Source organism: Uranotaenia lowii, chromosome 2, assembly GCF_029784155.1.
Source record: "Uranotaenia lowii strain MFRU-FL chromosome 2, ASM2978415v1, whole genome shotgun sequence".
Lineage (NCBI taxonomy): Eukaryota > Metazoa > Arthropoda > Insecta > Diptera > Culicidae > Uranotaenia > Uranotaenia lowii.
This window is the reverse complement of record NC_073692.1, coordinates 211,027,871-211,039,822: the sequence shown is the minus strand read 5'-3', so window position 1 is coordinate 211,039,822 and position 11,952 is coordinate 211,027,871. Positions and strand designations below refer to the sequence as shown.

The 11,952-nt window shown below is 46.4% G+C and overlaps 1 protein-coding gene across 1 annotated transcript; it reads right to left on the bottom strand.

Annotated features, from left to right (window-relative positions):
* Positions 1 to 4,479: 4,479 nt before the first annotated feature.
* Positions 4,480 to 6,020, bottom strand: LOC129742292 (uncharacterized). The gene is made up of 2 exons (XM_055734173.1): positions 5,836 to 6,020; positions 4,480 to 5,782 (listed from the first exon to the last, which is right to left on the bottom strand). Exons 1-2 carry the CDS (start codon positions 6,018 to 6,020, stop codon positions 4,480 to 4,482), a joined length of 1,488 nt encoding a protein of 495 aa, XP_055590148.1.
* Positions 6,021 to 11,952: the final 5,932 nt, after the last annotated feature.

Below are 11,952 nucleotides of genomic sequence, written 5' to 3'. Positions count from 1 at the left end.
GAACCCCTGGATATTCGCCATATTCGCGGTGGTTGCTCCACCGGATATTCGCCACTGATGCGGCGTTTGAATCCCACAGGGGTTTCGCCACGGATGCGGCGATCGACGGCATTGAGTTTCGGCGGCTGATCCAGCGGATGTTTGCCACTGATGCAGCGATCGAGATTCGTTCCGAATCGGCAGCGGTACAACCGGGATTCTTTCGCCACTGGTGTGGCGAAGAATGCGGCGACGGATTCTTCGCCACGGATGCGGCGATCGAAAGCGAATGGATTCGGCCCTTGCCCGCCGGGGTTTCTTCGCCACCAGTGCGGCGAAGGAACGCAAGCGGCTTCGACGATTGTCTCCGGGATTGTACGCGGCGACGAAGTTCGCTTTGGATTCGTCGGATGTTGGCCCCTGCCGCAGCGATGAAATTCGCTTCGGTTCGGCAGCAATACCTCCGGAATACCTTCGCCACTGGTGCGGTGATGAAAAGCGAATGGACTCAGTACCGGTTCGCCGGGATTTTCTCGCCCCTGGTGCGGCGATCGGAAGACTCGAATTTGGCGGAAGTATTGCCGGATGCTGCGCCACTGATGAGGCAATGAATTTGGGTCAGATTTGGTCCCTGAATTACCGGATATTCGCCACGGATGTGGCGATCGGATTCGGCAGACTTGGCGGGTTTCTTTCCACTCGTTCTGCGATCTGCTGCGCTCGGATTCGGCAGACTGAATTACCGAGAATTCGCCACTTATGCGGCGATTGGATCCGCTCGGATTCGGCTGCCGTTTCCCGGAATTTGTCGCCACTGAAGTAGTAACCCGTGTGCGGCCGGAGTGAGTGATTGCTCTACCAGAATCACGCCCCTGGAGTAGCGAGACGAAAGTGACCGGAATCTTGAATGCGGCCCTCGTAGCTGTGCAGCCTGTTCCGGTGAGGATGTTGTGCAGCTGGGCTCGCGAGATGGATGGTAATTGAGAAGGTATGGAGACGAAGGCTTTGCGAAGGCTTTGTCAAAGTTATGTGCAATGTCCAATTGAGTTGGTCAAAAGAAAAGAATTTGCCAAGAAAGAGGTCCTGGGGATAAACCGTCTTATTAATTTTTCTGCTGGGGTTCTTCCGAGCTTGCTTGGATACTCACGGACTTCCGATCCCTTCTCTGTTTTCTCGATTTTTGCAGAGCGTGTCTGTGGCCCGGACGAGCACTTGGCTTTAGTATTCTGGGGGAGAAAACAAGGAACTTTTAGTTTCCTTCTCCTTTCCGCTTTTGGCGAGACTTACCGGACACTATTTGGTCGTTTGGCCATTTAGCTGACCCGTCTCGTTCTGGGGGAGGAAGACTGAATAAAAAAAGAAAAAAAAATTTCAAACGTCAAATTTCTCTCATCAATCTACCGACCAGTGCGAAGGTTCAAAATTTTACTTTCTTATTTAGTAATTTTTAATAAAACTTTTTTCATGCTGAAAAGCACTTGTTTTGCATAAAACAATGATTTAATTAAGTTTTGCTTTGTTCTGGTAAATTCCTGCATGATCAGGCGTATTATGTCGCTCAAATTTTGTCAAAGTTTTGAAGCTGATAAATAAAAATGACTTGATTAATGGTTGTTCTAAAAATATAGCTAAATCTAAATTTAGCACCTAAAAAACTGAGTTACATGACTCACTACACGAAACTGATCATCGTGAGTTAAAATTTGAACGATTACAAATCTTTTCAACAATTGCTGGCTTTTTGCCGAACAGTAAAAAAACGATGCAGAAAACGATGCAACAAATTTCAGTCTTCCTCCCCCAGGTCTCGTTGTTCTGAGCTGCTGGCCTAGCTGCTCTTGTGATGGCCGGATTTCTCAGTCGGAATGCCTGTTGGAGCAAGTTTCCGTTAGGAAGCAGTCTGCTGTGATTATTTTTCACTAGCTTACCTCTTGTCTCCGTGGAGCACGGATTTTCCCTTTTTGGGACTTTGTAGACAGGACCACATTTTTAACTGGCCACTTTTTCTGCTCAGTCTCTTCGCGCCGCGTCCACCACCTTTTTCACCGGAACTATGAATGACGTCTTGTCAAATTTTCCGCTGAGCCTGCTGCCAACTTTTTCGAATTCCTCCCGAATATGGTCCGATTTCGGACGATTTCGACTCGTTGAGCAGATACTTTCGATTATTGTTTTTCCAGTCAGGGATTTTCTCTGCTTGTCCGCTACACGCTAACAAAATTTTGGTGAAGGATGGGTTTTCATTTAAAAAATGTTGCCAGATCGATCGTTACATGTCTAATTAAGAAAAATATTACTCAAAATTTATGCAATTGCAACATCCGTTTGTCGGTAATTCCGAGGCTCGGGATTATAACTGTTCAACGTATGACCTTTTCACCTCTAAATTTTCCAACCAGCGGACGTCTCATATCGACACCCGACTTTCTTTTCGCGCCATTGGACACTCGCAACTCTCAGTCTTATCTCTCTAAGGACGATTAGGGTAAGATAAGGCTTACCAGAATAAAATATAAGACAGTTGAATTTATGATATATTATCAAAAAAAGACAAAAAGTAGGACGCCTGATTTGGTAAATCCATTTGGTAAATCAAAATTCTTCATCAAAAAGTTATGAAACTATACAGGGTCCGGCAATTGAACTGCTACATTACTTCAACAGTAATTATTTCGTTGCACACAAAACAGTATTGAACGACCCCTCGCCGTTTTGTTTACATTAGGTCTTAGCAATCATTGGATGTTACTTTTGAAATCAGGTGTTATCCGAAAAAATGGATCACGAACAGAAACGTAGCGCTGCAGTTGCCTCGTTCCTAGGTGGCAAACGGCAGAAGGACATAGTACGTGAGCTGTCCGATATAAGTGTGTGCAGAAGTTTACCTGGAGACCGGAAACGCCAAAAACGACCTACTGTGGTGACACCTGCCATGGCGAAGATCGTCAAGAAGCACCTTAAGAGAAATCATCGTCGTAGTGCCACTAAATTGGCAGAGGATCTCAACATATCGGATCGAAGTTTCCGTCGGATCCTGAAAGATAAACTTCAGACCAAGCCCTACAAAATCAAAAAGACCTTCAAGACCTTACTGTGAAACAGAAACAGGAACTGGTAAAAAGAGCGAAGGCGCTGCTGAAGAGGGCCGTGGAAGGATGGTTGAAGAATATCGTGTTTACCGACGAAAAACTCTTCACCGTACATCAGTTCGTGAATAAGCTGAACGACAGAGTTTTGTTGCCAGACAGATCACGGAGCCATGTCAACTTGCTGACGGCCACCCGGCGACAGAAACCAGCATCGGTGATGGTTTGGGTCGGAATCACCCGTGATGGCCGGACTCCGCTGGTTTTTGTCCCTGAAGGAGTGAAGATCCACCAATATACATATCGGGAACTAGTTCTAAAGAATGTCTTCGAACCGTGGGCACGTCGAAATTTTGGTTCCAGGGATTGGGTTTTCCAACAGGACTCGGCGCCGACTCACAAAGCGAAGAAAACCCAACTTTAGATTGAGCAGCTTTTTCCAAGGTTCATTTCGAGTTCCGAGTGGCCGGCGAGTTCGCTAGACCTGAACCCTATGGACTTCGCTGTTTGGAGTTGTTGGAGACCGAAGTCTGCTCTAAAAAACATGAAGGTGTAGATATCCTGAAGCGACAACTCGTGGCAGCCTGGGATACAGAATCTGAAAACAAAATTTCCATGCAAGAAAATCCGAACTCAACTAACGAAGGAGCTTTAATGAAAATTTATAGATTTTCCAAATAAAATTAATATATCCGGACAAAATCCGGGCAACCGGGCCGGAGCGGACTGTTTCCAAATTATGTATTAAACATCCAGGCAAACCCGAATAGAACCGAGCAGTCTGGCCACCTTACTCCAAAACCTAATCCCAGATTTAGATTCAGCTTTAGATTAAGAAGTAAGACTCATAATTGAAATATAGAACTTATTGTTAATTCCGGCTCTTTGAGAGTTGGGAGTTGTTCCGGCTTCTCTTTGGAAGTTGGGAACGATTGTTGGTGGGACCGATTTCTTTCAGCAAGTCACGACTCAAAACGAGGTTAGGTTTGGTGTGAACAGGCTTTAACTGTAATAGATATTTATTTTTTACTGTTTGAATGATTTTAACTTGTTGTGTGTACTTACAATTTTCGGTTTGACTTGTAGTTTAAATTATAGTGCTGTTTAGGTTATCAAATTGTAGGATAACAAATTGTAGAATAACAAATTGTTTGCTTTAAACTAGAATTATTTCAAGAATTAGCTACTGTAGATAGGTTTTACGATTTTACAATTCTCACCAATATACGTTTTACTATATACGGTTATTTCGTATCGATTGATAGAGTGGTAGTTGGTAATCACTTTTAACTATAATGTAGAATAATATAATATTAATAAAACTGTTGAGGTCGAGATTTCATTTGAGCAACCAACGTGTTGATCTTTCCGCTGCACGAGATGAAGAGAAATTTCTACTGTTTTCCCTCCCACTCTAGTTCTCGATCGTGTTTTGATCTGGTTGCCCCGGTGCTAAATCGTTGACGGCTGAGAAAGCGTTGCCAGATTTTCCGTCCGTAACATCCTCCTCCCCGTAAAGCTGATCGCCCGAGTAACCAAGATCAGCTTTACAATCCGTCGCCACATCCAGTATAGCTAGCTTTGATACCGCCCGTTTTATGAGCCCCCCTTTTGAAGTCTGTACCAACGCCCTCCTTACTCTACCATCTGTCCCCGGAAATAACTTGACAACCCGGCCCCGGACCCAATCGTTTCTCTTCGACTCATCGACGATAACGACCAGGTTCCCTTCGGCTATCGGCGCCACATCTTCAAACCATTTGGTACGGCGAGTTAGTGTCGGCAAATATTCTTGAACCCATCGGTGCCAGAAAATGTCGAGCTGACGGTTTACTTGTCCTAGTGATGTGCGTAGCGCGTCCACGACGTTGGTGGGTTTCGCGGTAGGCGGTTTAATGCCCTTTGAACTGCAGTGGATGAAGTGGTTTGGAGTAAGAGATTCGCTTTCATCTGACTCTAAAGGCATGTACGTTAGAGGCCTGGAGTTTACCATATACTCGGCGTCGATGGTCAGGGTTAGCAGCGCTTCGTCGTCTAAATTACGTTCCCCGTTTGCCGCTTCCATTGCAGTTTTTATGGATCGCACCATTCTCTCCCACGAGCCGCCCATGTGGGGGGTGCTTGGTGGGATAAAGTTCCATTTAGTAGAGGTAGTGGTGAACGTCGTGGCTAGATCTTCGTGAACCGCTCTCATCTGCTCTTGTAAAACACGCGAAGGTCCGTACAAGTTGGTGCCATTGTCGGAGTAAATTTCAGCAGGAGGCCCTCTGCGCCCGATGAACCGGCGGATGCTCATGATGCAAGACTGCGTCGACAAACTGTGGACAACTTCTACATGGACCGCTCGTACCGTCAGACAAGTGAAGAGTGCCACCCATCTCTTGACCTGGCTTCGACCGACCTTGACTGTAAGCGGTCCGAATAAGTCCAAACCAACGAAGGTGAACGGACGCACTGATGTTGCCAGCCGTGGAAGGGGGAGAGCAGCCATTCGAGGGACGCGAGGAAGGGTTTTCTTAACCTTACACCACTGGCATTGGCGCACGATCCTTTTGACGACGACTCTAAGCTTGGGAATGTGGTACACCTGGCGTAGTTCGTTAACCACCGTCTCGGGGTTGGCGTGGAAATGCTGTTCGTGATGGGGAATTTCATTGACCAAGGTATATCCATTGCGGCTTGAAGACGACTGTCGATTCGCAACATTCCCTTTTCGTCTATGATTGGAGAAAGTTTGTAAATAGAGCTGGAACGATCCACTGTCGGTAACTTTTCTCGATGTTCATCGGTGTAAGTCAGAACGGCCATTTCTTTTGGATAACACTGCCACTGTGTCATCACTATCAACCAGTTTTGAGCAGTTTCTAGTTCTTCCTGAGACAAAATTCCAAGATTTGTTTCTTTTTTCTGTACTGTTCTTTTCAGGTTGTCTTTGTACCTAAAGACATAGGCCATTGCCCGAAGAGCTCGTTTCCATTTGGAAAAGCGGGATAAGTTGATTTGCGCTGGGTACATAAGCACTGCTTGATGAACGTGAACGGATCTGAGCTCTATTTCGATAGGGACACTGGGTATGGGCTGTGACGGCCAGGCTTGTTCCGGCTGCTGCAAGAATTGTGGTCCTTGAAACCAGGTGCTGCTGAGTTCAAGCTGGGGGCCTTTACCTTATTTGGTGGCTAAATCGGCCGGATTCTGGTTACTGGGCACCCATCGCCACTCTGCTGGATTGGTTTTACTAAGTATGTGTCCAATACGCAGGGCCACATACTTCTGGTAGCGGCGGCCATCTGAATTCAGCCAGGCTAATACGGTTTTTGAGTCCGACCAGAACGTTCGTTTCGGAATACTTATTTGGTGATTTTCAGCAACAAAGTTAGCGAGATTGACACCTAACACAGCTGCTTGAAGCTCCATCCTGGGGATCGATGTTGGTTTCAAGGGGGCGACCTTCGTTTTCGCTGCTACCCGAATTACAGATGCCGTGCCTTCCGAATTGAGTGTTCTGAAAAACGCCGCTGCTGCGTAAGCCTCTTCGCCAGCGTCGACAAAGATATGCAGTTCAAGTTGACGGTACAAGGCTGCACTTGCTTCGGTGAAATAACAACGAGGGATCTGGAGGTCTTGTATGTTCTGGAAAAGAGCCGTCCATTGTTGCCAACGATGAAGGATATTGTCTTCTATCTGTTCGTCCCACTGAATGCTAGATCGCCAAATTTCTTGAAGAATGATTTTCCCTTGAACCGTGTAAATGGATAGCAGGCCGAGGGGGTCAAAAAGGCTCATCAGACACCTCAGAACTTGTCGTTTTGTTGGAGCGGAGGAAGACGACATTGCTGCCTTAAGTTCCGCTGGTAGCTGTGTGGAATCCCAAGACATCTTCCCGTGGTCGCCATAGCAATCCCAAAACGCGTTCGACCCTATCGATCTCAAGGCTGAGTGTTTTAGTTTCGATCGAAGCCGTTTGTCCCAGTTTCTCCAAAATCTTTGGACGATTGGAGCGCCATTCGTGGAGTTGAAACCCTGTTCGTGAGTGGATAGTTTGGACTTGAAGTGCTACCTGTTCTGCTTCCTCAACTTGCTCAAAACTGTCGTAGTAATCGTCCACATATGTCCCTTGCGTAATTCCATCCACTGCTCTCGGAAATTGATCAGCGAAGTCCGCAGCGTTTTTGTTCTTCACGTATTGTGCAGAGGCAGGTGAGCATGTTGATCCGAAAGTTGCAACGTCCATAACGAAGGTTTCAGCTGGTTTTTCGGGGTCCACACGCCACAAGAAACGTTGAGCATGGCGATCTTCTGGGCGAATGGCTACTTGATGGTACATTTCCTTGATGTCGGCAGAAATAGCTACCTGAAACTGGCGGAACCGGAACAGAACTGAGGGTAGGGAAGTTAGCTGATCTGGACCCTTCAGGAGCATGGAGTTCAGCGACACACCGCATACTTTGGCCGCTGCATCCCAAATCAGCCTGACCTTGCCAGGCTTCCTCGGGTTTGTTACGGCTCCCAGTGGCAAGTACCACACGCGTCGAGGATCTCCAGCCGCTAATTCCTGCTCTGTGGCACGATGCGCATAGCCCTTGATTACGTAATCGTCGATCTGCTTCACAAGATTCTTCCGAAGCTCTGGATCTCGCTGCATTCTACGGGCTAGACAGGCCGACCGCCTTTCTGCCATGGGGTAGCTTTCTGGCATCTCGAAGTGGTCGAATCTCCAAAGCAGCCCCGTCTCGTACCTGTTTCCGATGCGCTTTGTTGTAGCCTCGAGAATCTTCAAAGCTCGCTGCTCTTCTCTAGGAATCAACTCGATACTTTGTTTCGATGCAATGTTCTCCGCGCCGAAAAAATCTTTGACCAAGGAGTGGAGGGAGTCATCACTAGAGCAATCGCACTGATGAACGTTGAGCGTTGAAATCACCTGATTATCCGACGATCCACCAAACAAACACCACCCTAGCCTCGTCTTCACTGCAACTGGCTGCTCGGCTCTTCCTTCACGGAGTTTCAACGGAGCGATGAGGTGCAGGTTGTCGATGCCGATGAGTAGCTTCGGAGTTGCCTTCTTATAGCTCTTGATGGGAAGCCCCCGAAGATGCGGAAAATTAGCTGCAATCCGTTCGAAATCTAGGCTTTGTTGAGATAAAGAAAGATGTCTGACGGTGCGCGCATTACGTAGCTGTAGTGGTCTGCCTTGACCCGATGAAATGCTGAGCTACACAACCTCTGAGTTTTTCTCGACACGAGATACATTTCCCGTCCACGTCAGACAAAGCGGCTGTTTTACTCCCTCGACGTTTAGCCGCTCCAACAGGCTCTCTTCCACCATGGTGAGCGATGATCCGTCGTCTAGGAAGGCATAGGTGTTCACTACTGCGTCGTTGCCATACAGCGTAACTGGAACGATCTTAAACAGCAACGAGTGTGATGAACTGCGGTGACTATGGTTCTCCATGGAAACAACTGGGCTGGCATTTGAAGAGGAAGGCGCATGAGGATTATGAAGATCAGGATGATGGCGATTGTTGCAACCATCGACCCCACAACAACCGGGTACGCGGCATGGTCTTCGACCGTGAGAGTTAAGACAGTTACGGCACAATCCTTGGTTTTGCACGAAGCGCCAACGAGCGTCGATGTCAAAACTCTTGAACGCTGTACAATCTTTCAGGCGATGTTGTTCTCTACCACAGGCTAGACACGACTTTCCCGATTCTTCGGGAACTCGTATTTGTGATTCCGTATGGGCGTTAACGTTTCTTCGCTTCGGTTTCCGCTTTTCTTCACTATTGAATTCACCATTACCACTATACAGAGTCACCCGACTTGCGTAACGGGCTAGACGAAAAATAAATTCATTGAAATCCCCTAAATTTTCATCAGAAAGATTTTCGATGAACTCAGCCCATTGAAGTTGATAGCAGGTTGGAAGTTTTTTGACAAGGTGACTGAGAAGTGTGGGGTTATTAAGGTGAGAGGTTTGACCAGCTGCCTCCAAGTGATCACACAAACTTTGTACTGCCATGCTGAATTCAATCAACGTATCCAATTTGTCAACCTTTGGAGAGGGAGCGGTGCGCACCTGTTCAAGAAGCGTGTTAATAAGCAGCTCAGGGCGCCCGAAAGTTGATTTGAGGGTCCTAATAATGTAAGGGACTGCTTGTGGGAGGTGTAGGCGACTACGAACACAATTTAGAGCAGCGCCCTTCAAGCAACGTTGGAGTCGAAGTATGTTTTCAGTAGGGCTATATCCACAAGCAATTGTAGAGCTTGTGAAGAACGTAATAAATGCTGGCCAATCAGCTGGATCGCCAGAAAAGAAGGGCAAATCTCGGGACATAGCTTGGCGGCCTGCCATTTGAGAAGGGGTTGGTGTATAGATGGACAGACTATTCATTATTTGGGCGGTTTCTGAGGGACTAAGTCCCAATTGATCCATTAAGGAATCTAGGGGCTCATTTTCATTTAGAATTTCAGATGGTTCGGGCTTACCTGGGCGTTGCTGCTTTTGGTTACCTTGAAGCACAGTATTCCTACCATGAGCTGTTGAGGGAACGGCTGCGAGAGGGGCTGGCAGCGGTTCGGGGACTACTGCATGGGGGGCTGGCAGTGACTTGGGAAGGTACAACCCGGGGGGTGGTACCATCGATTGCCTCGACACTTGTTGTTCCACAGAAAATTGTTTCGGCGGTTGTTTAAGAGCGTCGCCTTTTGGATAGGCGTCGCCTTTAAATACGATGCGTTGTGGAGTGGAGAAATCCGGGGGAAAGAGGAGCTCCTTTCCTGGAAAATATGTTGTGGGTTGTTCTTCCAGTTTAGATTTTCCCACCTCTCCCGAAGCTTCCGGAAGATTTTTAACCCAGTCTGTTATCTTCTGTTTCACAGCCGAACGACTGACGTGACTGCGTACACTGCCTCCTTGGGAGTCGAGCTCCACTTGCTCCAGTTGTATTTTCTGCTTTTCTTCCAGGTAGCGCTTTTCCGCGTCTAACGCCTTTTTTTTCACATCCAACACCTTTCTTTCCGCGTCCAACGCCTTTTTTTCTAATGTTAGCTTTTCCTCCAGCTGCTTTAGCTTTAGATCCAAGCGACGCGCTTTCGATGAAGCAACAGTGGAAATGGTAAGTGACGGTGGGGGCCTGCATCCAGTACAGAGCCAGGGGCGGGACTCTACACCTGGAGTCACCTGCGCACACGTCTGATGCCACCACAGCCGACAGGAATCGCAGGACACCATGGGGCCGGCATCATCCGGAAGAGCACATGCCTGGCAGTTGAAATCCTCCTTGCTGAAGGTGGTTACAGCTGCTGATCCACTCTGGTTTCCTTCTGCCATCGTATCTCGAAAATTTTAAAGTGTTAATTCCGGCTCTTTGAGAGTTGGGAGTTGTTCCGGCTTCTCTTTGGAAGTTGGGAACGATTGTTGGTGGGACCGATTTCTTTCAGCAAGTCACGACTCAAAACGAGGTTAGGTTTGGTGTGAACAGGCTTTAACTGTAATAGATATTTATTTTTTACTGTTTGAATGATTTTAACTTGTTGTGTGTACTTACAATTTTCGGTTTGACTTGTAGTTTAAATTATAGTGCTGTTTAGGTTATCAAATTGTAGGATAACAAATTGTAGAATAACAAATTGTTTGCTTTAAACTAGAATTATTTCAAGAATTAGCTACTGTAGATAGGTTTTACGATTTTACAATTCTCACCAATATACGTTTTACTATATACGGTTATTTCGTATCGATTGATAGAGTGGTAGTTGGTAATCACTTTTAACTATAATGTAGAATAATATAATATTAATAAAACTGTTGAGGTCGAGATTTCACTTGAGCAACCAACGTGTTGATCTTTCCGCTGCACGAGATGAAGAGAAATTTCTACTGTTTTCCCTCCCACTCTAGTTCTCGATCGTGTTTTGATCTGGTTGCCCCGGTGCTAAATCGTTGACGGCTGAGAAAGCGTTGCCAGATTTTCCGTCCGTAACACTTATGTTAAAAATATGGATTCAGATTTCTAATTCAAAATTTAAAGTTTGAAATCAGATTAAGGTTTTGATATGCTTTAACTGAGATGAGAAAATTGTTGTTATAGGTTTATATCCTCAAACCGTTTGAACTTTGGATAAATTACAGTGATTTGATATGATGGAAATAAGACTAACCACAGCTATTTCTAATAAAAAGCCTTTAAATTTTATCAACTAGTAAAAAGTAATTAGGCTGCAAAATTTGCGTGCCTCAGCAGCCCTAATTTTCATTACTGTCCTAGAAACATAAAGTATGCAACCGTTTAAAGTCTACTGAAACGGCCCAATCATCGGTCGGTCGCTCATCCGCCCTGGGATCGTCGTTAAATCTTAAGCAAGCTGGCAATTATTCGTCTGGAATTGCCTCCCATAAATCCCGGCTCATCATTCGGCAAACAGCTAATTGAGCAAGTTTAGCGCAGCCCGAGAGCTGAGGCAAAGGGAATGATGGCTTGTTCAACAGGGCATTAAACAGGATATCCGGTCCGACCCGAGGAGACCCAAACTCTGTACAGAACATACAGGCCACTCTGGAAACACAAATCAAAGCTTAATCTGTTTTCCGGTCCAGCTGCCAGTCGTCTAGCAGTGACTATTATTGGTAATTCCTCCACTCTCTCTAGCCCACTTCCGGTTTCTTGAACGACAAAGACGAACGCCGGCCATCGATAAATGTGGGAGACCTCAAGCCAAATCGCCGATCAGCAGCCGGCCACCGATCTATTTGTGCCTCATCAAATTTTACGATGTGTCACATTTTCCGTGCAAGAATTTTGCCCGGTGAAGATTTGAGAATTGAGACGCAAGAGCAAAAGCGTTCATTGTTATGATCCATAATTAATTGTTCGCCATTAATTAG